Source organism: Hyperoodon ampullatus, assembly GCF_949752795.1.
Source record: "Hyperoodon ampullatus genome assembly, chromosome: 18".
In the NCBI taxonomy this organism is placed as follows: domain Eukaryota; kingdom Metazoa; phylum Chordata; class Mammalia; order Artiodactyla; family Ziphiidae; genus Hyperoodon; species Hyperoodon ampullatus.
In genome coordinates this window covers 30165032-30190024 of record NC_136931.1, presented here as the reverse complement: position 1 = coordinate 30190024, position 24993 = coordinate 30165032, and the positions used below count along the sequence as shown (strand labels likewise).

At 48.2% G+C, this 24993-nt stretch overlaps 1 protein-coding gene across 1 annotated transcript; it reads left to right on the top strand.

The window, feature by feature from the left end:
* Window positions 1–269: 269 nt before the first annotated feature.
* IRX6 (iroquois homeobox 6) lies at window positions 270–4411 on the top strand (the record flags this gene model as incomplete). The annotated part of the gene is made up of 5 exons (XM_079724057.1): window positions 270–314; window positions 1325–1582; window positions 2266–2375; window positions 2571–2878; window positions 3669–4411. 5 exons carry the CDS (start codon window positions 270–272, stop codon window positions 4409–4411), a joined length of 1464 nt encoding a protein of 487 aa, XP_079580183.1.
* Window positions 4412–24993: the final 20582 nt, after the last annotated feature.

The window sequence follows — 24993 nt, the reverse complement described above, 5'->3', positions numbered from 1 at the left end:
AACCCGCATCCTCTCCCTTCCCCTGCCCATCCATGGGCCCTTCTGTCTTCCGGACCACGCGGGCCGGAGGGGAGCCTTCTGGAGCGCAGGGCTCGGCAGCCGGGCTGCCTTCGGCTCTGCCTCCAGTCGCGCCAAGCGGGCGGAGGACCCGGCGCTGGGCACCGGCAACCGTGTAAGGAACCGAGGCCGAGGACGGCTGGAGGCGCAGAACCGCGGGGCAGAGGCGGGAACTCGCAAGAGAAGAGGGAGGTGGGTCACGGACAGCCACCATGTCCTTCCCGCACTTTGGACACCCTTATGGCAGCGCTTCCCAGGTAAGAGCCGCCCCCTTGGGGGATGGGGGCGGGCTGGAAGGAGGGAGCGCCTAGTGCAGGAGCCTGCTCGTAAACGCCTCCCTCTCCCACGAGTCCCCGGGGAAGTCGGAGAGAGCGGGCACCTGGGTAATGCACCACCGACCCCTCTGACAGCCCCAAACCCTGGCTGAGAACGTTCAACTCCCCCAGTGTAAGCTGGAAAATCGTGGGACCCGAAACTTGGGCACTCTGGCCACGAGCTCCGTGAAGTGGGTGGGATCTCGGGAATCTTACAGAGAGGCCTCCTTATTGTACAGATATCCGAGGTGGCCAGGAGAATCTCAGACTTCCAGTCCAGAGCCCTGTCCGTCTCACTGTTTTTCTGGGCTTGTTCGTTTGTTGTCCTCTGTTCTTTTTCTTCCCTTTCCATGGGCAGGTCCAAGCGCTCTGCTTCTGGTTCCTTCGATTTTTCCAGACCTGGGTGTGTACTGTACAGTGACAGGGTTTCCTGGGGAAATTCTGGAGAGCCCACCCCTGTTCAGTTTCTCTGCAGAGTGCCAGAGGACTAGTCCCACTTGACCTCTGCCCTGATTTGTGATCTAGGATAAGCCTCCGACTCTCTCTAGCCCTCATTCCCTATCTATAAAATGGGAGCAGGAGTGAGACGTGGTCTCTAAGACTACCTTCAAGTTCGGCCTTTGTAAGATCCTGTGACTCCGGAGAGGGAGGGCTCGCGAGGGAACTGGCCGAGGCTGGCTTCTGTAATTTGGGTTTTAGAACCTTCCCATGACCCGGAGCCCCTGGAACCCTGGAGCCTTAGCAAAGGTTTAGGAGTATTTATAAAGGCAGTTTGGATAAATTGCGTCTACGGATAATTCCTGTCCCAGTCCTCAGCAGAACGCTCAGCACAAGCACAAGGTGGCATTTAGTTTATATTGAATGAAGGAATGATCTGGCAGTTCCGCCGCTGGCTCCCGCCAGCCCGAGGCGCCGGTCTCTGACCTCCGGTGCCCCCTCTCTCGCTCCCGTAGTTTCTGGTGTCTGCAAGTTCCAACGCCACTTGCTGCGAATCCGCCCCGCGCTCGGTCCCAGATGTGGCCTCAGGCTCCACCCCGGCGGCCGCGCTCTGCTTCGCACCCTACGACAGTCGGCTGCTGGGCAGTGCGAGGCCCGAGCTGGGCGCGGCCTTGGGCATCTATGGAGCTCCCTACTCGGCCGCTGCAGCTGCCCAGAGCTACGCAGGCTACCTGCCCTACAGCCCGGAGCCGCCCACGCTGTACGGGGCGCTGGTGAGTAGCTGGGGTGGAGCCTGGGTCTGTGCGTCAAAACCTACCCTCCTGGGGGCAGGAGCGGCAGGGGTGAAATCCAATGTGATATCTCCATCTAGGAAGGACGCACAACTCCCAGGAAAGGAAAAGGTTAGGACTGTATATAAAGAAAAATAAATCTTTACAGTTTACAGGAGTCCGTCCTGTTTAGAAAGCATCTGTACCTCTATTAATTGCGTGAGGTAGACAAGTCATCACTAGGTTCAGGGTACACATGAGGAAACTGAGGCGCAGAGGGGCCCGAATAACCTTACCCAAAGTCACAGAGATAGAAAGCGTCAGGGAATAGCTCTGGAAGGGGAGTAAAGAAAGTTCCCCAGCTGGTGGGAGTGGGGAGAGGCTGGGGGCGGACAACTAGTAACAGTAATCTTAACAGCTAATATTTAACTGCTGCTTATTCTGCACCAGGAACTCTTTCAAGCATTCTTCTTCAATAACCTCTAGGCATTATTGTTATCCCATTTTACCCACGGGAAACTGAGGCATAGAGGGGTTAAACAACTGTGCCCAAGATCACACAGCCAATGCGAGGGATGGTACTGCAATTGGAACCAGACTTGACTCCAGAGTTCACACCCTCAGCAACTCCCCACCCCTCTTCCTCCCCAGATGTAGTTCTGAATTCTTCCTTCCTCCCCCAGCAGAATCCACAGTATGAATTTAAGGAGGCTGCAGGGAACTTTACACCCAGCCTGGCGCAACCAGCAGCCTATTATCCCTATGAGCAGAGCCTGGGGCAGTACCAGTATGACCGGTAAGGCATGGGGCATTGGTGGCTGGCATCGCAAGTCCTTTCCCCCCTCCCTGGCCAAGGTAGGACCAATCCACAGAGCATGGGGGGGCTGTGTGCTAGGATGGGGAGCAGAACCTCACTTCCAGGACGTAAACAGTCTCCTGACTGCAGCCCCAGGTTCCTCACCCCAGAACTGTGAGCCAAGTTCTCCCCCAGGTACGGATCGGTGGAGTTGGGTGGCGCTGGGCGGAGAAAGAATGCCACCCGGGAGACCACTAGCACGCTCAAGGCCTGGCTGAACGAGCACCGCAAGAACCCCTACCCCACCAAGGGCGAGAAGATCATGCTGGCCATCATCACCAAGATGACCCTCACCCAGGTGTCCACCTGGTTCGCCAACGCGCGCCGGCGCCTCAAGAAAGAGAACAAGATGACTTGGGCGCCCAAGAACAAAGGCGGGGAGGAGAGGAAGGAGGAGGGTGGAGCAGATCAATTGCTGGGCTGCCTAAATGGTGACACCAAAGGTACCGAATGTTCACTGCCCCGACCTGCGCGCGTTTCCAGCCATCAAGCAGTTTAATTGGCTTTTCACAACCACCCCGTGGGGTAGCTTTTAGGAAGGCACCCCCTTGCTTACCCTTGCACGTGCAACCCCTGCATGCCTCAGGGCCTTTGCCTGTGTGGTTCCCTCTGCCTGGAATTCCCTACAGAGCCGGCTTCTTCTGGACTTGAAAGTGCCACCTCCGAAAAGCCTTCCCTGGCCACCCACGCCAACTAGCTTCCCAAGTTATTCTCTATCACGTCAGCCTACGTTATGTGCCATACTTACCCCCTCAGGGATGTCAACTCCCCTAGAAAGTGTCTTATCCACTGCTGTATTCTCTAAGTTCCTAATACCTAAATGCCTAAATGATGTCTGGAGCATAGTTGGTACTCAGTAAATATTTTCTCAATTAAATAATACACACCAGCCACCTGTGGGTGTTGGAATTGGGTAAAAACTTTCCCTTGCTTTTTTAAGGCTGAGGAACTGAGATCCAGGTCTTAGGCAGCGAAAAGTGGACATTTCCTTGGGGTATCGGAGGGGAGGAGTCTTCCAAAGGGTGGGGGCAGGTCTAGGGGCGGGAATTCTTTTCCTGCTGCGCGCCGGCAGCCCGGGGGCAAATGTAGGAGGCGGTGTGGCCATCCTGGTGAATTACACCGAGAAAGCCCTGAGTGCAGAGCGCGTTTGCTAAAAGCTTCTCAGGGATGGGCACTCCCGAGGATTTCCCTTGGGGCCTGGGGCTTTTCTCACTCGCTCCTGATTTCCCGCAGACGTTTCTGCTAGCCAGGAGGCTCGGGGGCTGAGTGACCTGGAAGACCTGGAGGAAGAAGAGGAAGAGGAGGCGGAGGAAGAGGAGGCAGTGGCCACAGCTACGGACAGGCTGGCTGAGCTCCATCAAGACACTCAGTCGCTGCCGGCGGCACAGTGCGCCGCAACTCGAGAGGGCCGGCTGGAGCGCAGGGAGTGCAGTCTGGCGGCGCCCCGCTTCTCGTTCACTGAGCCCCCCAGGTCGGGAAAAACCGACTTCCTGCGGGCCGAGCCAGGAGGCCCCACTTTGACCATGCACTACCCCCGCAGCGAGAAACCGCGCATCTGGTCTCTGGCGCACACTGCGGCAGCCAGCGGCGTCGAAGGTGCACCCCCAAACCCGTCCAGGCCACGAAGTCCTGAGTGCCATCTGATTCCCGGACAGCCTCCAGGTCCCGGCGCGCGACCCGCGGTCCCCAGAGACTCCGCGTGCGAAGAGTCTTCCCGAGTAGCCAAAGCCTTTGGAAACCCCTCGTTTGCTCAACAGGGCCTGCCTCTGGACTGTGCGCCGTGCCCGCGGCGGAGGGCACCGGCAGTGCAGTGCCAGTTCCAGTCGGGAGCAGAAGGTAGTGGGCCCCCAACGGAGCTGGGAGTGTCTGTCCAAAAGACACCTTCCCCCGACGCACACATCCATCCACCCACCCCCCGGGTGCCCAGCCGCTGCACACTCTCTCTGCCTCTCCAGCATGCCCAGGTTCAGACCTAGCGCAAGATTGTCTCACAGCACTCCTTGAAACAGAAGCTTAGAGATAAAAGTTCTAGTTACCGAATCTTAAAACCAAATAATAGTACTAAGCTCAGAATGAGACAGTAACTTGCCTAGAAAACCCTTAGAATGTCACTGAAGAGATGGACAGCTAATATCTCTCCCACGTTCAGCCCAATGTGCCAGGTGGGCGCCACCATGACCCTCTCCGGCACAGGCACCCTTGTCCCCTGCCTGCCCTTCAGAGGAAGCCAGCTGGCTCCTGCTGTTCCGGTACCAAGACTTTGCTAGGGCTAGGCAGGTACCAGGGCTTTCCCGGAAGTCTGAGGGAAGGGCCAGATACCTACAGTCGGTTCAAGGCCAGTGCTTAAGTTCAGCTTGCAGCCCTCTGTGCCGCCCACTAAATCCCTAGGGGCGTAGCTCAGGTGGGTGCTGTCCCTGGAAAGCCCCGCGCCCCCCACCAAGAGCTCACCCCCAAGCAGGGCAGGACTGCCAATCAGTGTCTCCTGCCCCTGGCTGGTTCTCTGGCTGTGTTTGGTGGAAGGGAATTTCACCCCACAAAGGGACATTCCCGAAGCATTTGGCAGCCTCCAGCAATTACTGTCAGATTCTGCTCTTTGAAGTAATTTCTCTCAGGATTAGCTACTGGTTTAGAAAATTGGGTTACACTGTTATTTGAATTTACACATAACGGGGTCCAAATGCTACCTCTGGCAAGCAAATTGCCTCTAGACCTCTGATTCCCTTTGGATGAGACACCACTGACCTCAGATTTCCTAGGAATCACCACCAAGTGGCCCTCCGGTTTTAATCAACCTTTCCTCTCTCAGCAGGTTAGCGCAATGGCTGCGATTTGCAGAAGAATCTTGGAAATAAGCCCTACTTTTTGGAACTCACCTCCACACTAAGAAGCTGAGAGACCTTCCCAGGGTCTGGGGCTCTCACTTTGCTTAAGAGACAGACACACAGAAACCCTCCTACCAGCCCTCCTCGCACGCAGAGCTGGGAGTGGCTGGCAGACGTGCATTTTGTCAGATCCCACGGAGGAGGTGGCAGGGCACCTTGGGGAAGGTCAAGTGGGAAGGCTTGGCGAGTCTGCACCGAGCACGGACTCAGTATCCAAGTCTCCCTCTCCCCTCTGGATTCAGGGTCTGAAGCCACTCCCTGTCCTGCTCACTCCCATCACCCTCACTTTGTAACTTCAATGCTGACTTGGCCCCTAAGGACCACGTGGGTCTTCTCCCCCTCCCCACCCCTTGTGTCCTTAAAAATAATCCAACCGAACCCAAGTTGTGTGGCCTCTTTGCGCCAGGGGGAGCCTGATAAGGTCGGCGTGGAGGGGAGGATGAAATGTGGCTCTGGGGACAGGATGCAGATTTCAGTCCCTTTCAGAGCTGGGAGAGAAACTGACAAGGGAATGGTCAAGGCCACGGCGCCTGCGGCTTAGCCCACCGAACAGCGGCCCCAGCCAACTCGCAGAGCCCGGCAGACGCCCGGCTGATTCCTGGGAGTTGGGGAGGGGGACGGCAACTGGGGGCAGGGAAGAGGCGGCGTGGAGCCGTCAGGATATTTGTGTGGATGCTGCATTTGTTTCCGGGTTCGTACTTGGGTTTTAAGTTTGCTGGGAGGAGGGGCGATGGGGATCCTCTTGTCCGTCCCTGGGCGCACCGCTGGGACCCCCGCGCTCCTCCCCTCTGCCCCAGCGGCCAAGTGTGACAGCTTGCCGGGTCGATGAGAGGCGAGAGGGGGCATTCTTTCCATTTAATCTAGTGCCAGCAAACACTTCCGGTACAGCCCAACCAATGGGAGCTGACGGGCGAGGAAGGGGGCTTTGCCCCCCTGGCTAGCAGCGTCTGGAGTAGGGCTGGGGAGTGCGGGGGCGAAGATGAGAGATTTAAAGATGACACTGCCAGCCCTGAGTTCGTGTCCTCGGCGCAGTGGCTTCGGCTTTAGCCAGGGAGTGCGTTCGCCGCTGCACACAAGGAGAGATGGAGGCGAACCCGGGACAGCGCTCTAGTGGGGAGGTCCGGGAAGCTGATGCGGACGAGAAGGCAGGAGGGAGGGCAGCTGGGGTGTGCGCCTAGGGGCTGGATCCTCGGGAAGCTGTGTCTCCACTGCTGGGCTCCAGCCTGGCCGGAGGTGGCTGAGTGACAGCCTTCCAGACCAGCGCCCTGCCTTCTGACGGGCCGCTGAAGTCTGGGACGGGAAGGACCCGCATCCTTGGGAGGAGATTTTAAGAACCTTGAAGGCTGCAGAAAGGAAAAGAGGGGGTTAAAAAAACTGAAGGGAACAGGCCACCTCCTCCCCCACACCCTGCCTTCTTTTCTATAGAATAGTCAGAGATAATGAATTACAAAAGCACAAACCCCTTCCTCAGATGAGGAAACTGAGGCCAAATGGGAGGGCAGGGACTGGCTCAAGGTGGTGAAGACGGACCCAGCTCTCCATTGAGGGTTCAAGGCCCCTTTTAACTCTGGCTCCTCTCCCTGGCTTCCTATTGGGAAACCACCTCTCTGCTTTCGTTTTATTTCTGGGCGACAGCTGCTTCTACCCCCAGCCTCCCCGGGGACCCTCCAGTCGCCCTCACTGACCTGCGGCTTAGGGTCCGGGAAATTAAACTGCGAAAAGATAAACATTATTTCCAGTCGGCTTTGCGGGATTAACGCTTGTAATAAAGCGCATTAGCTAGAGGTTTCTTTCAAGGCGCTCTCGACCCCAGCCCCTCCTAGGGGGCCAGGTAAACCTCTCCAGAGGCTGCTGAGACTGCAGGAGCTTGTTCCTCGGGCCTCCAGTTGGGAGCGGGGCTCCCGCTAACCATGTAGTGGAGAGGAGAGGGGCCGTTAGCATCACATCGAGTCAGATTTCCAGATGGGAAAGTGAAGGCCAGAAAGAAGGGACCCACCTAAGCCCGAGGTCATGTGGGCCTAGGATGCAGAGAGTGGAGGATGGTAGTGGGCGGAGGGTTTACCTGCACCCTGCCTCCAGCCATTCAGCCTTTATAGGACACTGAGCCTTGCGAAAGGAGGCCCAGCTATCAAGCAGGACCTGTAGAGGTTGTCTCTCTCTCTTGTCTGGGAGGTCCAGCCTCTCCCCGCCACAACCCAGAGCAGGAGCCTGCGGCCCAGGGTTGTCCCAAAGACCTGGGCCTGGTTGGCTGGAAGCAGAAGCGTGTCAGAAGGGCCAAAAAGAGTAGCCTTGAATCCCAGGAAATGGCTTGACCACCTCAATCTCATTACTACCTTGCTATGTGGCCGTGGACAGCCCCCTTCCCCTCTCTTAGTTTCCCCAGCTGTCAGGTACAGAGATGATCTAGTTCTCCATCCTGGTGCTCAGTGTCCACTCCGGAGCTGATGGTGGGCTCCAGGAGTACAGGTGAAGGCCTGAGAATGGCGAGTCTGAGCCTGTGATTATCCCAGCCTCCGGCCCCCAGCGGCAATCTGTTCCCACCATCTCTGCCCCCACTGAGAGCCTCCAGCAAATCTCCCAATATAATCTCCCAGAATCATATTTTGAATACTGTTTTGATTAAACACCAGAGCAAGGGGAGGGAGGATGCACCCTGCTGTCCTCAGCTGAGCCTGCTGTGGCCTGCAGGCAGCTGGCCTGTGAGCCCTGCAAAGTGAGTGGCAGTCAAGGCAGCAAGGTGACTTTCTCAGGTTTGGAGAGACTGTAGGAGTGGCCCTCCAAACTCCCTTGATGGCTAATGTGCTCCTTCCCTCAGCTGGGGAGAACCATTAGGGGACTGGGTAGAGAGAAGAAGCTGAGCCAAGGGAGCCACAATACGTGTCTTCTTCCTTTGTTGATTCCTTTCCTGCCAGGAGTCACGACATTGGCATTGGACTCACTAGATGATCTCTATGATCACTTTTGGCTCAAACATCCTACGACCCTGGTAATGATGATAAGAGCTTCTGGAGCCCTTACCACGTGCCAGACTGAATTCCATGTCCTTTAAATGCACGGACTCATCTATATGTCTCAAGGGTCCCAGGGACCATTATATTATACTTACTAGTGTGTGCATCTACCGAATGAGGAAACAGAAGCTCAGAGGGGTAAAATAACTTGATGTCAGTTATCCAGTTAGCAAGTAAAGAAGTCAGACCCCAAGTAGGACTGATTCTAAACCACTAAGCTCTACTGTTAATGCATTGTCTTATTTTAAAATTCTTTTATTCCATTATGAATAAGAGCCTATGTCTTTGATACTCTGTCTATGAGTCTATTGTCTCATGCCTCTGGAACTCCAGGTTGCCCTTCCTCCTTCTCAGGAATATCCAGTGGAAAAGGACTTCTGGTGCCTCCTGGACCTGCCCCCATATCCTGGCTGAGAGCACCCCCCATCCCACAGCCCACATTTCCCTGGGACATGGCTGTCTGAGACACACCTGGCTAGTGTTTGGCAAAATGTAGCCCATGGATCTCCACCATCAGAGTCAGCCCATGACTAAAGAATCCCACTTGGAGGTTGCCTGGAAGATCTGCTTGTGTGACAAGCACCCTAGGAAGCCTCATGGGCCTCTAATCTGAGTAGCAGTGGCTGACCCTCAGGTGGCCAGACCCTACATTCAGCCTGAGACCTTAGGATGCCTGCTGTTGGCCAAGAATAAATCACATCCCAGTAACAGGCGCAAACATCTCCTCCAGGATTTAATCTGGATTGGCATGCAATCGCCTCATCTGGTTCGGCTCCCCACGCCCCATCCTGAAGCTCAAAGATTTGTTTTTATTGGAGGGGGAGAAGGTGACCTAGGAGACGAACTTGCCTGAAGACTAACTAGGATTCCAGGTTTGGAAGCATCTTTGGAGTCCCCTGCACTTCAGCATGTAAGAGAATTCTGTGCCCAAACACAAGCATGCAGTCCAGAATCACTAGATATTTGGGGAAAGCCAACACCAGGAAGGGAAGACTGTATCTTAAGCTAAAAAAAAAAAAAAGTGATGGAGGGGGTGGGTCTCTCGCTGTCTCCTGTTGCAGCCTTGGCTGCAATAGAAAGTTCTTTCTTTTTTGAACCAAATTCTTTCTCCACATCTCTTCTGAAATCAATTTCCTGAACCAACAAGTCTTACTCTTCTCCATGATTCCTTCTTCTTTGTCCTACCCTCTATGCCTCCTCTTCCCCTCATCCTCTCAGTGGGACTTGCTTGGTCCTTCCTCTGAGATCAGGGTAAGAATGGAGTCCAACGGCTGTCTCCCAGTTATATGGTGGAGGACCCCCTCCGTTGGCATGATTTTCATTAAACACTAAGTTGGAGAGGGTGGAGAAATAGTGACCTGAGTCCTTGGGCAAGTCACCAAATGCCTCTGAGATTCAGCTTTCTCCTGGTATGTGGGATCGTGTTAAACAATGTAGCTCTTTCATAATTGCTCTAGCTGCCGTGGAGACAAAGATTTAGATCAGTGTTACTTGAATGTTGGTCAGTGGCAAAGCAACACCCCTAATTTTTGCCAAGAGTTGGAGAGATGTTAAAGACAAGCTAGCACCAACGGAGGCTTCTCCTTTATGAATCAGAGGATTGAAAGAAAGTTGAAGAGGGAGTCATTTGTGTCACTCTGAGATTCAGCGTTATTTAACGCCATGACCAGCTCACACCACGGCTTGTACACACTCGACTGTTTGGTGAGTTAATCTGTATGAATGTAAAGGGTGATTATTATTCAAGAGATCATCAGAGGGGCTTCCCTAGTGGCGCAGTGGTTGAGAGTCCGCCTGCCGATGCAGGGGACACGGGTTCGTGCCCCGGTCTGGGAGGATCCCACGTGCCGCGGAGCGGCTGGGCCCATGAGCCATGGCCGCTGGGCCTGCGCGTCCGGAGCCTGTGCTCCGCAACGGGAGAGGCCACAGCAGTGAGAGGCCCGCGTACCGCAAAAAAAAAAAAAGAGATCATCAGAGACAGGTCTTCCCTCATTGCCTGGGTCTGTCTCCAAATTCCAACTTGGCTTTATTTAAAGTCTTAGACAACCTGCCTTAGAACAGTAATGTCCACAATGATAATGAGGATGAGGCTAGAGTATTTGTTCTCAACCCTGGTGGGGCGTCAAATCATCCAGGGAGGTGTTTGCCTTTGTTTTGATTTTCCATACCAACCTCCAAGCTGTACCTCAGACCAATTAAATCCAATCTCTAGGGGTGTGCCCCAGCAGTATTTTTTTTTTTTTTTTTTTTTTGTGGTACGCGGGCCTCTCACTGTTGTGGCCTCTCCCGTTGCGGAGCACAGGCTCCGGATGCGCAGGCTCAGCAGCCATGGCTCACGGGCCCAGCCGCTCCGCGGCATATGGGATCCTCCCAGACCGGGGCACGAACCCGTATCCCCTGCATCGGCAGGCGGACTCTCAACCACTGCGCCACCAGGGAGGCCCCCCAGCAGTATTTTTGAAGCTTCTAAGTGATTCCAATGTACAGCCAAGGTTGAGAACCAGTGAACTACAACTAGGCTGTTTTTCCTTCCAGCCCCAGTATTTTCTAGAAAGGTATTGGAGTAAGGGATGGGGCTTGGCAGACAAAGTCTAGAAGCCTGTGGTTTCTCCCTGGAGTCTATGGACTTCACATTTTCCCCAGGGTAAAGTGAGATATGATAGTTACAGTTTATCACATCATTCACAAAGGAACCCAAAGATGGATGTTGTTCTGGACATCGAAGGCCAGTGTCAAGCCAGGGAGACCTTCTTGAGCCTTGCCCATCTCATATGCCAGCTGCCTATACACAGAGTGAAAGACCCTAGGCACATGAGCCAAGTCATCCCTGGGACAGCTCAGAGGTGGCCCTGAGCTGGGGTAAGAGCCCTTTGGAAGTGTTTCTTGGTGTTCCAGTTATGTATTGCAGAGGGAAAAATCACCCTCAAACTTAATGGCTCAAAACAGCAACAGTCATTAATTTTGCTCACAGATCTGCAGTCTGGGCAGGGTTCAGTGGGAATGATTTGTTTCTGGTCTGTGAGGTGTTAGAAGAGGTATCTTGACTGGAGCTGGAGGATCCACTTCCAAGGAGGATGTGGGGTTCCAGCCCCTGCAGAAAGTTTCCACCCTTGCCATGGGCTGCTTGAGTTTCCTTACATCATGGCAGCCAGGTTTTGAGAGCAAATGTTCCAAGAGGCCTGGGTGGAAGTCACAAGGTTTCTCATGACCCATCCTCAGAAGTCCCAGGATGTCACTTCCACTGTATTCCATTGGTTAAGCAAGTGGCTAAGCTTGTCCAGAGACAGGAGAGGAATTCAACTCTACCATTTAATGGGAGGCATAGCATAGGGTTTGTAGCCATCTTTACCCAAACTGAGATCATCACTGAAGGCACAGTTCTGAATGCAGTTCCAGACTTTATTACTCTCCCATTCAATGTGTGGACTTGGGGTTCTGTCTTAGTCAGCTAGAGCTGCCGTAACATAATACCACAGACTGGGTGGCTTAAACAACAGACGTTTATGTTCTCACAGTTCTAGAGGCTGGGAAGTCTAAGATCAAGGTGCCAGCCAATGTGGTTCCTAGTGAGAGCTTTCTTCTTGGCTCACAGATGACAGCCTTCTCATGGTGTCCTCACATGGTGGAGAGAGAGAGCTCTGGTGTTTCTTCCTCTTCTTATAAGGCCACCAGCCCTATTGGATCAGGGTGCTACCTTTATGACCTCATTTGACTTTTATCACCTCCACACAGGCGCTGTCTTCCAATACAGTCCCATTGGGGATTAGGGCTTCAACATAGGAATTCTGGAGGGCCATTATCATTTAGTTCATAACAGACCCTAACCCAGAACTCAAGATGGACAAGGTCAGTTACGAAGTAGGTGACCAAGAAAAGGGTGCTGATTCTCTTGCCAATGGTCCAGGCCAGCCCCTAGCCACAGAAGTGCTGGCTGGGGCAGGCATCTAGCTGCCCATGATATTCCCCCATCAATGTCCTGCCCTGGGGACTTCCCTAGTGGTCCAGTGGTTAAAACTCTGTGCTCCCAATGCAGGGGGCCCGGGATCAATCCCTGGTTGGGGAAGTAGATTCTGCATGCCACAACTAAGATTTCACATGCTGCAACTAAGGCTCAGTGCTGCCAAATAAATAAATAAATAAATTTTTAAAAAATGTCCTGCCCTGGCAATGTGTCTGTAATCTCAATGTGGAAGAAGAAGGCAGTGACATATATTCAAGAGCCATTAAGTGCCTGACACTGCATATGATTTCATAACACTCTGTAAATGAAGAAACTGAGTCTTAAGAAACAAAGTCTTTTTTCCAAGGTGCCCATCTGGAAAATGGCAGAGTTGGGGTTCCAATCCAGGTCTGTGTGACTCCAAAGCCCTTGCTGTCCTCCAAGGGAAGACAGAAGGAGGCTGAGTACCTCCACTCTAAGATCATGCTGTAGAGCAAAGTGGTAAGAGCACAGCCTCTGAAACCAGACTACCAGGGTCTGAATCCCAACTCTGCCATTTACTAGCTGTGCAACCTGAAGCAAGTAGCATAACCTGTCTGGACCTCAGTTTCCTCATCTCTAAAATGGGAATAATAATAGTGCCTGTGCCTGCCTCACTGGACTGTTGTGAGGATTAAACAGTTAATATGTAAAGCATTAGAATTGTGTGCCCGGTCCATAGTATACATTCTGTAAAATGCCAGCTGCAACTTCTTTTCCCACTACTGCACCCCAGCAGTCCCTGCCTCTCCAGTGAAGCCTGAAATCACTGTTGTGTCCCCACCCCCAGCAGTCCTGCCTGCCCTGCTTATTCTACCAAGTCGATGTCACAGTTCACACATGTCCCTCTTACCTGGAACAAAGACATGGGGTCACTCTCTCGGGTGTCCATTTAGGGAGAAACCTCACCCAGCAGATTTTATGAATTGCTCACACTTCCCCTTATCAAGATTAATGGCACCATTGCCCACGGTCAGTCCTTCTGTGGTCTCAGCTAATGACTTCAACCCTCAATGTGTTTCCTCTGCATTTGCTTCAGAAAATCGTTCTGAACAGCAAGACTGCTTTAATAGCCACTTGGTACTAATGATGCCTTTTAAGTGCATAAAGAGAATCTCTAAGCACCAAACGGGAGGCCCATTGACCGGTGACAACAGCTATTGACATTGACACGCGAGGCAAGGTCAGAACGCTGCCGATCAAGGGACTGTCACTGGGCCTAACAGTGGGGACTTTTTTTTATGACACTGGAAAACTCCTTATTTTTTCCTCCTGTTCCTTAAACACACCCCACTAGCACCATTTACTGGACTCCGCTCTGTCCATATCAGAGCTATCAGCCTCTGCTAGTTTTCATTTCACCTTCAAGATTCAGGCCATAGCCAAACTTGTACTGTTTTCTCTTGATTTTTTTTCTTTAAATAGATTCACTTTTACATTTTAACTAAATGGTTTTGAAAAAGAAACATTGTGTGGTTACCCACTCTTTATGTCTGCCCTTCCCCTGCAGTGTGGCCACCATGACACACTCAGCCGGTCAAGAGGTGGCGTGGCAGTGTGATGAAGAGCATAGATACAGGAGGCAGGGTAAGCTGGATTCACATTCTGGCCCCAGCACTTAGTACCCGGTGATGGTGAGCTACTACCTTAATCTCTCTGAGCCTCAGCTTCTTCGTCAGTAAAATGGGATAGAACTTGAGCTTAGCTCGTGGGATGATGGTGAGGATGAACTCAGCTGAGAAATGTTAAGTGTCTAGCTCGGGGGCTGACACACATGCTCAATAAATGTTGGTTATGACTGAATTAACTTGCTCCACTATAGCTGGGCTCCCTAGGGAAGTGACAAACTGCCTTTGCTTGCCATACATGTCCCTGCTATGATCATGGTATAGACTGTAGTCCTGAGTATCTCATGTGTCACCCCACTGTGAGGTCCCAATTCCATCGACAAAGGGCCATTCCCCAAAGATGGAATCTGAGCGTGTGATGTCACCCTCGGACGGAAGCACTGTTCCACTACCACACTTTTCTCCTTCTTGGGAACTGACCCAAGAGGGTGTTCCTGTTCATTACCAGCTATTTTCTCAACACCAAGCTCCTACCTCCCAGGGCTTCAGATCTAGTACCTAGTGTCTGCCATGTTGCCTAGTCCTTGATCATTCATCTCATTACCTTCCAGGAGGACTCCAACCTTCCATTGTTGAAATGCATTGGTTCTTGGCCTCACTCTATGCTTAAATTTTGTTGGTAGTGGTTGGTGTTTAGGTCCCATCTGTGGGGGGAGGGCAGAGCAGCGGGATGAGGCCACCCTCGGGGAGGGGTTTCCCAAGCACTGATGGGTAAACTTTCCAAGAGCAAGAAGAGAGGGGAGGGTTATCTACAAAGCAGAAGTGGAGTCACAGATGTAGAAAACAAACTTATGGTTACCAGGGGGTAAGAGGGGGTAGGGATAAATTGGGAGATTGGGATTGACATATACACACCTCTCTATATAAAACAGATGACTAATAAGAACTTACTGCATAGCACAGGGAACTCTACTCTGTACTCTGTAATGGCCTATATGGGAAAAGAATCTAAAAACAGAGTGGATATATGTATACGTATAACGGATTCACTTTGCTGTACACATGAAACTAATTCAACATTGTAAATCAACTACACTCCAATAAAAATTTGTTATAAAAGAGAGGGGGGAGTGATATGTGGGGGAGAAGCAGAGATGGAGCCTGGATTGGGGGGGAGGAAGTGAAATGGGAATGTGCAGATGAATGGGCGTGGAGGATGTCAGCCCAGAGACTTCAGAGAGTGAGGGGCCAGTTGTAGGGTGAGCAAGCTTGGGATGTTCAAGAAACGAAGTCCCTCAATGCTGGGCATCCAGCAGACTTCCCTTAATGTGCAACACGCTGTGCATTGAACGCATGTGGCAGAAGGGCATGGGCTATTATTACATTCTATGCAAAACCAAATACTCCAACCTACATTCTAACTGAAGGAGAGATACTTCTAATGTGGGGTGAAGGCGGTAGCCCTTTGACGGTGGGCAAGGAGGCAGAAGCCCTGTTTGCAGTTCCTCCCACTCTCTCTTCACCTAACTCTCAGCTCCTGTTCAGCCCCATCCCTTCACTGTGACATTTGACATATGACACCCATGAGTTTCACTTGACCCCTTTGTTGGGTGCCATTAAATGGCCTGAAGTTAAAATGTTAATTATCATTAATCATTTTTTATGAAATGGCTTTGCCAAAGTCATAAATTCAGCAGAGAGAGGCTTCTTTTGTGGGGCTGACAGTTTATGGAATACTGACTGTCAGAGAAGGCACTCGAATATGTGAATGTTTCTAGAGGGGTAAGTTATAAAGAGAAAAATGAATGCCTACAGGTGGCATGGAATGATAGAAAGTGACTCGGGACAAAAAAGAAAAAAACGAGATGGCGGGATGAGTCGGGGGATAGGAGGGAGGGACAGAAAGGAGTCAGTGTTGCCCACCTTGCTCCCTGCACCAAGCTCAGTGACCCATCAGAGGTAGATGCCTAAAAAGCCAACCTGGAAAGGTGAATAAATGAGGAAGGAGAGAGGAAGGCCAGAAAAGGAAAAGAGGGACAAAGCAAGGGGAAAGGGAGGTTTACAGAGAGTTGGAGAGTAAATCAAAAGCATATGAAAAGAAAAGAGCCCAGATTTCTGCCTTTAAGTTCAAGATCCCGGGAACCTCAGTATATAGGCATCTGCTTATTGATTTTTGGCTAAAGTGTGATTTACCTGCCTCATTCCTGTTCAAGAGAAACCTGCCCATCGTTAGCAATACTGCATTGTGCACTTGAAAATCTGTTAGGAGGGTGGATCTCATGTTAAGTCTTCTTACCGCAAAACAAAAACAAACACACAGGGCTTCCCTGGTGGCGCAGTGGTTGAGAATCCGCCTGCCAATGCAGGGGACACAGATTCAAGCCCTGGTCAGGGAAGATCCCACATGCCGCAGAGGAACTAAGTCCGTGCACCACAACTACTGAGCCTGCGCTCTAGAGCCCGTGAGCCACAAACACTGAGCCTGTGTGCCGCAACTACTGAAGCCCGTGCTCCACAACAAGAGAAGCCACCGCAATGAGAAGATCACTCACCACAACTAGAGAAAGTCTGTGCAGCAAAGAAGACCCAACGCAGCCAAAAATAAATAAATAAATAGAATAAATTTATTTAAAAACACACACACACACACACAAAGCGACACAAGGAAACTTTGGGAGGTGATGGACATATCTGTTACCTTGAATGTGGTCATGGTTTCCCCAGTGTATGCATCCGTCCAAACTCATCAAATTGTATAGATTAAATATATGCCACTTTGTGTATCAATTATACCTCAATAAAGCTGTTAAAATCATCTTTTCATAAGTACAAACATGCAGAGAAAAAGACACCGCAAGATCATGTGCCAAAATGAGAACAGTGGTTTTCTCTGGAAGATGAGATTATGGGTATTTTCACTTTTCTGGTTTTTACATTTTTATATCTCCAGATTTTCTGCAAGATTGTGCTTTATCATGAAAAATACATAATAAATCTCTGTGTGTGTGTGTATGTGTGTACATACACAAATGTGAACAATAAGAGATGGATAGAAAGGACGGTTGTGTTCCCTGGGGCTGTGCTGTTGAGGTGGGTGACAAGAGAGCACCCATTATTATGGGTCCCTTACTTTTGGCTTGGGAAGTCTGCAAGAGCATGAACACAGAGGCTCTGCAGAGCTGGCTGGCAGGTTCCTGAACTGAGGGCCCTGCTGGGTGACCAGATGTTACAGTGGCCTAAAGACACGCTGGAATAATTCCTGATGAGGAAATTTGGAAGCAAGAACTCTTTCCCTGGGATCCACAGTTGGATTTTGGGGAGCTCTGAACCTCCCTCAAACCGTCTGTAGAACTGTGTCCATGTTCAGTGTTCTGGGGAGAGGGCATCCTCATTTTTCATCAGATTCTTAGAGGCGCCAGTGATCTCCCAAAAGGACCTCTCTTCTAGACCAGGAAATGTCTATTATTAGTAGTAAAAATTTTTTAAAGGTGCACCCCAAATATAGGTGTGTTTGTTTGTAAATTACATGCATGTGTTTTATATATATACAACCTAAGTATATATAATATGTACAACCTAAGTATATATAAAATAGTCATTAAAAATATAGAAAGTAAGATTATTTTAACATTTCCATCCCATATCCCAAAGGAGTATTTCCAACCCCCCTGGATAGCACTTTTTGGAGAAAACCACTTCTAGAATTAATAAGGAGCTCCCCATCTCCCCATTCCCCAGCCTACTAACCCCCAAGGAGCAGGGGCCAAGTTCCATGATAAGAAGTCAAAATTCTGGGGTCAAATTTGACATTTATAAAACACTGAAAGTCTACATGACACTTCACAGTATCATGAAGATAGAGGTGTGCTTCCTCTTGGCATAGTTTTCCTAGTATCTGCGGCTTCTTGACTGTAGTATTCACATCACCAAAGTTGCCCTGCTGTCTCAGCTTTAAATTCAAACAACAGTGGTTTGACTTTTAGGGTTTAATATAATCAGACTGATGGGGGTCACAGCATGGATGGTCATACAGTGTACATTTACCTCAACCCTACCCTGAAAGGACCATGGCTCTCACCTTTATACCTACTCTATAGCACAGGGAACTATATTCAATATCTTGCAATGACCTATAATGGAAGCGAATTGGAAAAAATATATATGTATGTATAACTGAATCACTTTGTGTACACCTGAAACTAGCACAATATTGTAAAGCAACTATATTTCAATTAAACAAATATTTTTTTAAAAAAGGATGAGGGTTTCCACTACATGGAAATAGATGACTTTGCTTCTTATTTTTAAAAGTGCGGCTTCATTAGGGTGATTGTATTCAATGCATCAAGATGCCCTTTTTTCCCCCGTGGAGAAATGAAGCCAAGGGTAAAGTTTTTTGAGGCAGTCCCAACAGATTCCCAATTGAGTACCTGTAACAGAGAATTAACTGTTTATCTTTGTCAACATACTGAATATTGAAAACTGTAATGCAACTGTGAAGACCATTTTATCACCAACCCCCCATCTCTAAAGAGTAAGAGCTAACTGGAATCCTAGTGCAGTAACAGGCATAAAAGCAAGGCTCTCAGCTGAGATTGAGGGGAAGTACCACTTTAGCAATTACACTTCCTTTGCCTGTCAAAGGAAGGGATCTCTGCCCAAAGACTCAGTCCTTGGCAAGTTTGGGTGAAATTACAGAAATGGAATCTAAACTGAGGGTTTGGGTGAAAAACACATTGTGTTTTCCAGCCCACATTATCCCTGTGTCCATTTAATGCTTTATAGTTCACAATGTATTTTCACATATGTTTTGTCATTGACCCTCACAAGTGGTTACCCGAGTGGAGATTATTGTCTCCTTTCTACAGTTAGCAGAACTGAAGTTAAAGAAGTTCACATAGCTAGTACCTTAGACCGGATTCCCCCTGGAAGCTAATTCAGAAGCAAGGCTTGAATACAAGTGGTTTCTTTGGAAGATGGTCTCAGGAAATACCAGTGCGAGGGTCGAGAAGCAAGACAGAGAAGGCAAAGAAGCCAATTCAGAGTGCATGGACAAACAAGTTACCTCTGTGGGCAACGGGAGCTCAATCCCACAGGAAACCACTGGGAACTGATATGAAATATGTCTTAGGGTTGTCCCACTCAAGGGCAACGGAGCTGGGGTATGAGTCCTCCATCCTCAATGTCCATGTCCAATTTGCTCTCAGAGGTGTAACTCCCCAGCACCAAGGAATTGCCAACTTGCAGGCAAGAGGAAGCCCTCAGCCCCTCACAGTAGAACAAAATTAGCATGTATGGAAAGGTGAGTGCCACGGGGATTCTGCTAGCATAACCAGTACATGATAGGCACCACAGCTGCCAGTCAGCACCATGCCCAATCCCTTCATCCTTGCCCACCTCCCAGCAAAGAGGCTTTCCTTGCTATCTCTGCAGCTAAGGTTGGCTTTCTTGTGGCCGAGGAGAGGTAACAGAACACCCCCTAGAGGCTTCTGGGAAAGATTTTTCTTTCCTGTTAAAAGGAAAGAGATTTACAAGGAGACTACTCACTGCTGGGCCTCCATGTGTTTCCTGCCTTTGGACAGGTCATGTGAGGTCATGAGGCGTGGAGCAGTGGCACCTACTGGGACCACATTTTCAACCCAGACATCATTTATATTCTGGAAGAATACTGAAACTGCATATACCCAGACTTAATGTAATGTAAAAAATGACTGTCCTACTGGTTGAGTTTTCTGTTACTTGCAGCTAAATACATCCTTAACTGACACAAAATTTGCTTTTGTCTCAGAATACGAAGTTTGTATCATTGTCCATTTACCTGTTTTTTGTTTGTTTGTTTTTTGCCAATCTTAATTCCCTGACCAGAGATTGAATCCAGGCCCTTGTCAGTGAAAGTGCAGAGTCCTAACCACTGGACCACCAGGGAATTTCCTTACATTTTTTTAAATAGATTTTTAAATTTTATTTATTTTATTTATTTATTTTTGGCTGCATTGGGTCTTCATTTTTGCACGAGGGCTTTTCCCTAGTTTGGGGAAGCAGGGTCTACTGTTCGTTGTGGTATGCAGGCTTCTCATTACAGTGGCTTCTCTTGTTGCAGAGCACGGGCTCTAGGCACAAGGGCTCAGCAGTTGTGGTGCACGAACTTAGTTGCTCCGTGGCATGTGGGATCTTCCCGGGCCAGGGCTCGAACCCGTGTCCCCTGCATTGACAGGCAGATTCTTAACCACTGTGCCACCAGGTAAGTCCCTTACATTTTTTTTTAATAATCAGAATAAGGGTGGTGGTTTAAACCGATGTAAAAATATGCTGAGACTTAACAAATCTTTGATTGTGCAATTGAAACAATCAAAATAGGAGACAAGTTGTTATTTTAATGAATTAATTTGTTGTATTTTCTCAATGCTCTTTTCAGCTTTTATGCCTCACAACTTATCCTGGATATTACAGAATTCCTCACCCCAGCACACCCACCACCCTCTGTTCTCCCTGCAAACAGTCCATTAATCAGATATAATACAGCTCAGCCATGGTGGGAGGAAGGGACAGAAGGGTAACTTTTGGCAGAAATCGAGTCCAAAACAGACAGAAATATAAGCACAGCCGTAGCAACAAACAGTACAGAGCTGGTTATTTAAGGACTATAAGGGCAAGCCTTGCATTGAGAGGGGACATGGCAGACAGAAGAGGGAGTCCTGGGTTTGAGTTGAAGCTTCACCAGTGTAAAGGGAAAACTCAAATTCCCACCTGTGTGGGAAAAACCCAGTTCTTTCTTACTGTGTATTTCTTTCCTGTGTGTCCCCTTTACTAATGCCACACTAATGCCATGCTCACACAGACACTTCACTTCTGACACTTCTGGTCACCAATATGTTTTTCCTCCACAACAAGTGATTCTCTGCAACACCAGCTGGGTATCCTACAACTTAACTCACTTCTGAACCCCCCCTACCTGAAGATAGCACTAGATCCCACAGGTTAAGGACTCAGTCCCACATGATTGTCCCCCATGCACACACTTCAAATGCCAGTTGCAAGCCCAGGCTGTCACCTGTGCTTCTGACCAACTGGCTTTAGATTGGAGGGTCCAATAACCCCCTCCTTGGGTTCGATTATTTTGCTAGAGCAGCTCACAGAACTCGGAGAAACACTTATGTTTACCAGTTTACTGAAGGATAAGATAAAGGATACAGATGAGCATCCAGATGGAAGAGATGTACAGGGCAACAAGGCAAGTGGGAAGGGACACAGAGCTTCCACGCCCTGTCCAGGCTCACCACTCTCCTAGCACCTCCCCATGCTCACCAATCCAGAAGCTCTCCAAACCCCATATTTTGGGGATTTTATGGAGGCTTCATCACGTAGGCATGATCAATCATTAACTCTGTTTGCATTCCTCCTCCCTTCTCTGAGAATGGGGGCAGAGGGCTGTGCAACTGAAAATTCTAAACTTCTAATCATGACTTGGTCTTTCCAGTGACCAGCTCTCATCAAGGAGCCCACCTGAGTCGCTTCACTGGCACAAAAGACACTCCTATCAACCAGGAAATCACAAGGGTTTCAGGAGATCTGTGTCAGGATCCAGGGGCAGAGACCAATAGATACTTTCTATTATCTCACAGCCAAGCACAGATGCTGGGCCTTTGCCCCCATCTAAGCCCAAGTCGTCCCCTCGGTAAATGAAAGGGCTATAAGGACTACCTCTAATACACTAGGATTCTAATAATGCTCCGTTTATCTTCATTTTTCAGATTAGATTTTTATATATCTGTTTTTCTCAAAACTGAGCACATATGTAATTAGAAGTTGCAACCAAACGTATGTTTGGTTTGCATATCACTTCTAAATCTTTATTCCAAATATTAGTTGGGGAAAGGTTCCAAAGACCAAAAAAAAAAAAAAAAAAAAATCAACCATGCCAGAAAATGGCATCTATTTATTTTAAAGTCTTCAGGCACTACAAAGCAAGTAGCATGTTAATATGACATTTACAAATCACCCCCAACCACTCTCTAATTAACTTATTGTGTGCCTTCTCTAAACTAACATACACAGAATTAGAGGAGAAACACTTATTTATTCTGTTGCTAAGGAACCAATATAATTTGCATAGCGAAAAAAATCATTAGTATATTTAAGCTGAAATTCTATCTATTTAAAACATGAGATCAAAGTGTCAGCATTTTTTCCTGCATTCTTAAGGAAGCAGCCCAAAGCAGCAGTGTGGTTGTACTTAACACATAATATTAGCAAGAAGTTCTGTAGCACTTTCTGTTACTTATTTCTCCACAGTCAGCCGTAGGCACTAGTACAAGGAAGGTCAGAATCATACAGTGTAGGTGGACCAGGGGCTTCAGCTGACATTACACATTGCACAGCTCAACATACACCTGGATTCCAGGTGAGTTCAAGTTGGCCGATTCTTTTTTAGGCTCTTGATAAAGATAACTGTATTTTTTCCTCACTTTTCCAAACTTACTCCTTCATTTATATTTCTCTGGGCGTGATAGAAAGAGCATTGGATTTAGAATCAGAAAACCTGGGTTTGAGTCTTAGGACATTGCCCCTGTGTCAGCTGGGTGACCATGGGCAAATGTCATCACTTCTCTGAGTCTCAGATTTTTCACCTGTAAAGAGGGATTCCCAGAATTATTATGAGAAATAAAAGAGAAAATGAGTCAGGAAGAACTTTTCAAAGAAGGAGGTGATTATTTTTCACCAGTTTTGTTGAGGTATAACATTTAAAAATTGTGATATTTAAAGTGTACAATATGATGATTTAATATATGTATGCATTGTAAAAGGACCTCTCCCATTGAGTTAATTACATGCATCAAGGAGGTGATTATTAGTTAAACATTCACTGAGATTTTTGGGAGCAACTTGTCATAAGGGTATCAAAATACATACAGAAAAACAATCTTATAAGATAGCCAGGAAAATTCTGAAAATAAAAAATATTGAGGGGAACTAACACTACTTTATATTAAAACATACTATGAAGCTGCAGTAATTAAAACAGTATGATCCTGCTGCAGAGCTACGGAGGCAGATCAGTGAATTAAAAGAATTCAAGCTAAATACATATAGGGAGCTTACATATAATAAAAGTGTCATTTTAAATTGATGGAGAAAGCAATTATACTTGAATAAAGATGTTAAAAAATAATAATTATAAAATAAATTGATGCAGAAACTGGCTTATTCAATAAATGGTGCTGAGAAAACTGGCTAAATATTTGGGAAAAAATGAAATTAATCATTAATGCACTTTACAACTATTACAGATGTCTCAAATATTTAGATATAAAATGTGAAGCCATGAAAGAACTGAAAGTGAGGCCAAATAATTGCGTTTTAATAAAAGGGAAGAAGAAGTCTATTCCATATATGGCATTCCACCCAGAAACTATTATGTTAAAGATTGATAAATTTGACTGCATAAAAATATTTTGTGTGGCTAAAAAAAAATCAGAAGACAAACTGCAAAAACATAAAGAAAAGGGCAAAAAAGGTAAACATTTCATGTTTTTTAAAGAAATACTAATGGGTAATAAAAATATGACTAGATGGTTAAACATATTAGTAATTTGGAAAATGTAAACAATAAGATACCACTTTTCACTCGCTGCATTGGCAAACATGAGAAGGTTGGATAATGTCTACAGTTATTGCCTTTGAAATTCAACAGACATTCTGATGTTCTGTTTGCAGAGAATATATTTGTTGCAAACTGATTTGGAGTAATTTTGGTAATAGCTATCAAATTTTGACTCAGTAGTTTAACTCCCAGGAATTTTTTTCCCACGCATAAACTCACACAATTGTGCAAATATATTTGTGTGATTACATTGCAGCATTGTTTGTAGCAGCAAAAAAAAAAAAAAAAAAAAAAAGCCTGGAAATAACCTAAATATAAAGGAGCCTGCTTAAATATAGTTTAGTACATTCATAGAATGGAATAGTAGGTGACTTAAAAAATAATGTGAGAGAAATGATCTGATATAGAAAATTAACACAGTCACTTCCTCTCTTATGCTTGATGTATATTCATTACAGAAGGCTCACAAAGTCCCGAGACAGATGCTTTTACTCTGTTCTAGTTTTACAGATTAGGAAACGGAGTCAGAAAGGGGAGTAACTTGTCCAAGGTTACATTGCTGGTAGTTGGTGAGCGAAGGCTGTCTGGCTCCAGAGTGATGCTCTAAACACTAGGTTGCACTGCCTCTCTGCAGAGCCCAGCTACATCATTAAGTGAGCAGTAACAACAACAACAACAAAACAAGGTACTGAACTACACACAGAGAGCTGGTGTGGGGCGAGAACAGGAAATTTAGCATCTGCATAGAAATGTCTGGAAGGCTACCTAGGAAACCACAGCTGGGGAGTGGATGGGGAAGGTGACTCTCCTTTTCACTCCTCATAAATCCTGGTTTCAAATTTTTTAAATCATGACAATGAATTACTACATTTTTTAATAGTAGTTATTAAACTTCCCCAGGAGGAAATTGCCACAGACATCTCCTTTTATTCTCCCTCCTTACAGACTCTCCACCTCCCTCCTCTTTGCCTCTCATCCGTTGGCGTCCAAGCACAGAGGAAACGTTGATTCATTCATTCACCTCTGTGGCAGGGCCGCCTGCAATGCAGCAAAGTGTCCAGTGATGCCAGCTCCGACTGAGTCAGACAGAGCCTCAAACGCCCTGGAGGCACAGCAATGATCTCAATCCTACGCTCATCCTTACCAAGGTTCAGCTCTGCCTTCCTAAGGCAACCTGATGCAATTGTGGGTCCTTGGGGACCGAGCTCCTCCACCTGGTCCTCCCACAGCAGTGGGTGGACTGATTGGACTTCATGAACTCAATGGCCACCTGGAGGGAGCTGCTCTAAAGGGCAGCTCAGGCAGTGATGCGTTGGTTTAACAACTGGCTGGCTCGGCAGTGTGGAGAAAAGGGAAGCTCTGATTCCTCATGTTGGCTGATTTCTGGAGGGTAAACACTCCTACCCTAGTCAATTTACAGCTACTAATATATCACAGAACATGAAGTTGGGAAAAGAGGCATAGTTGGAATAGTACATACAACATAGCATTTCCATCCCTCAGATGTATAAATAATC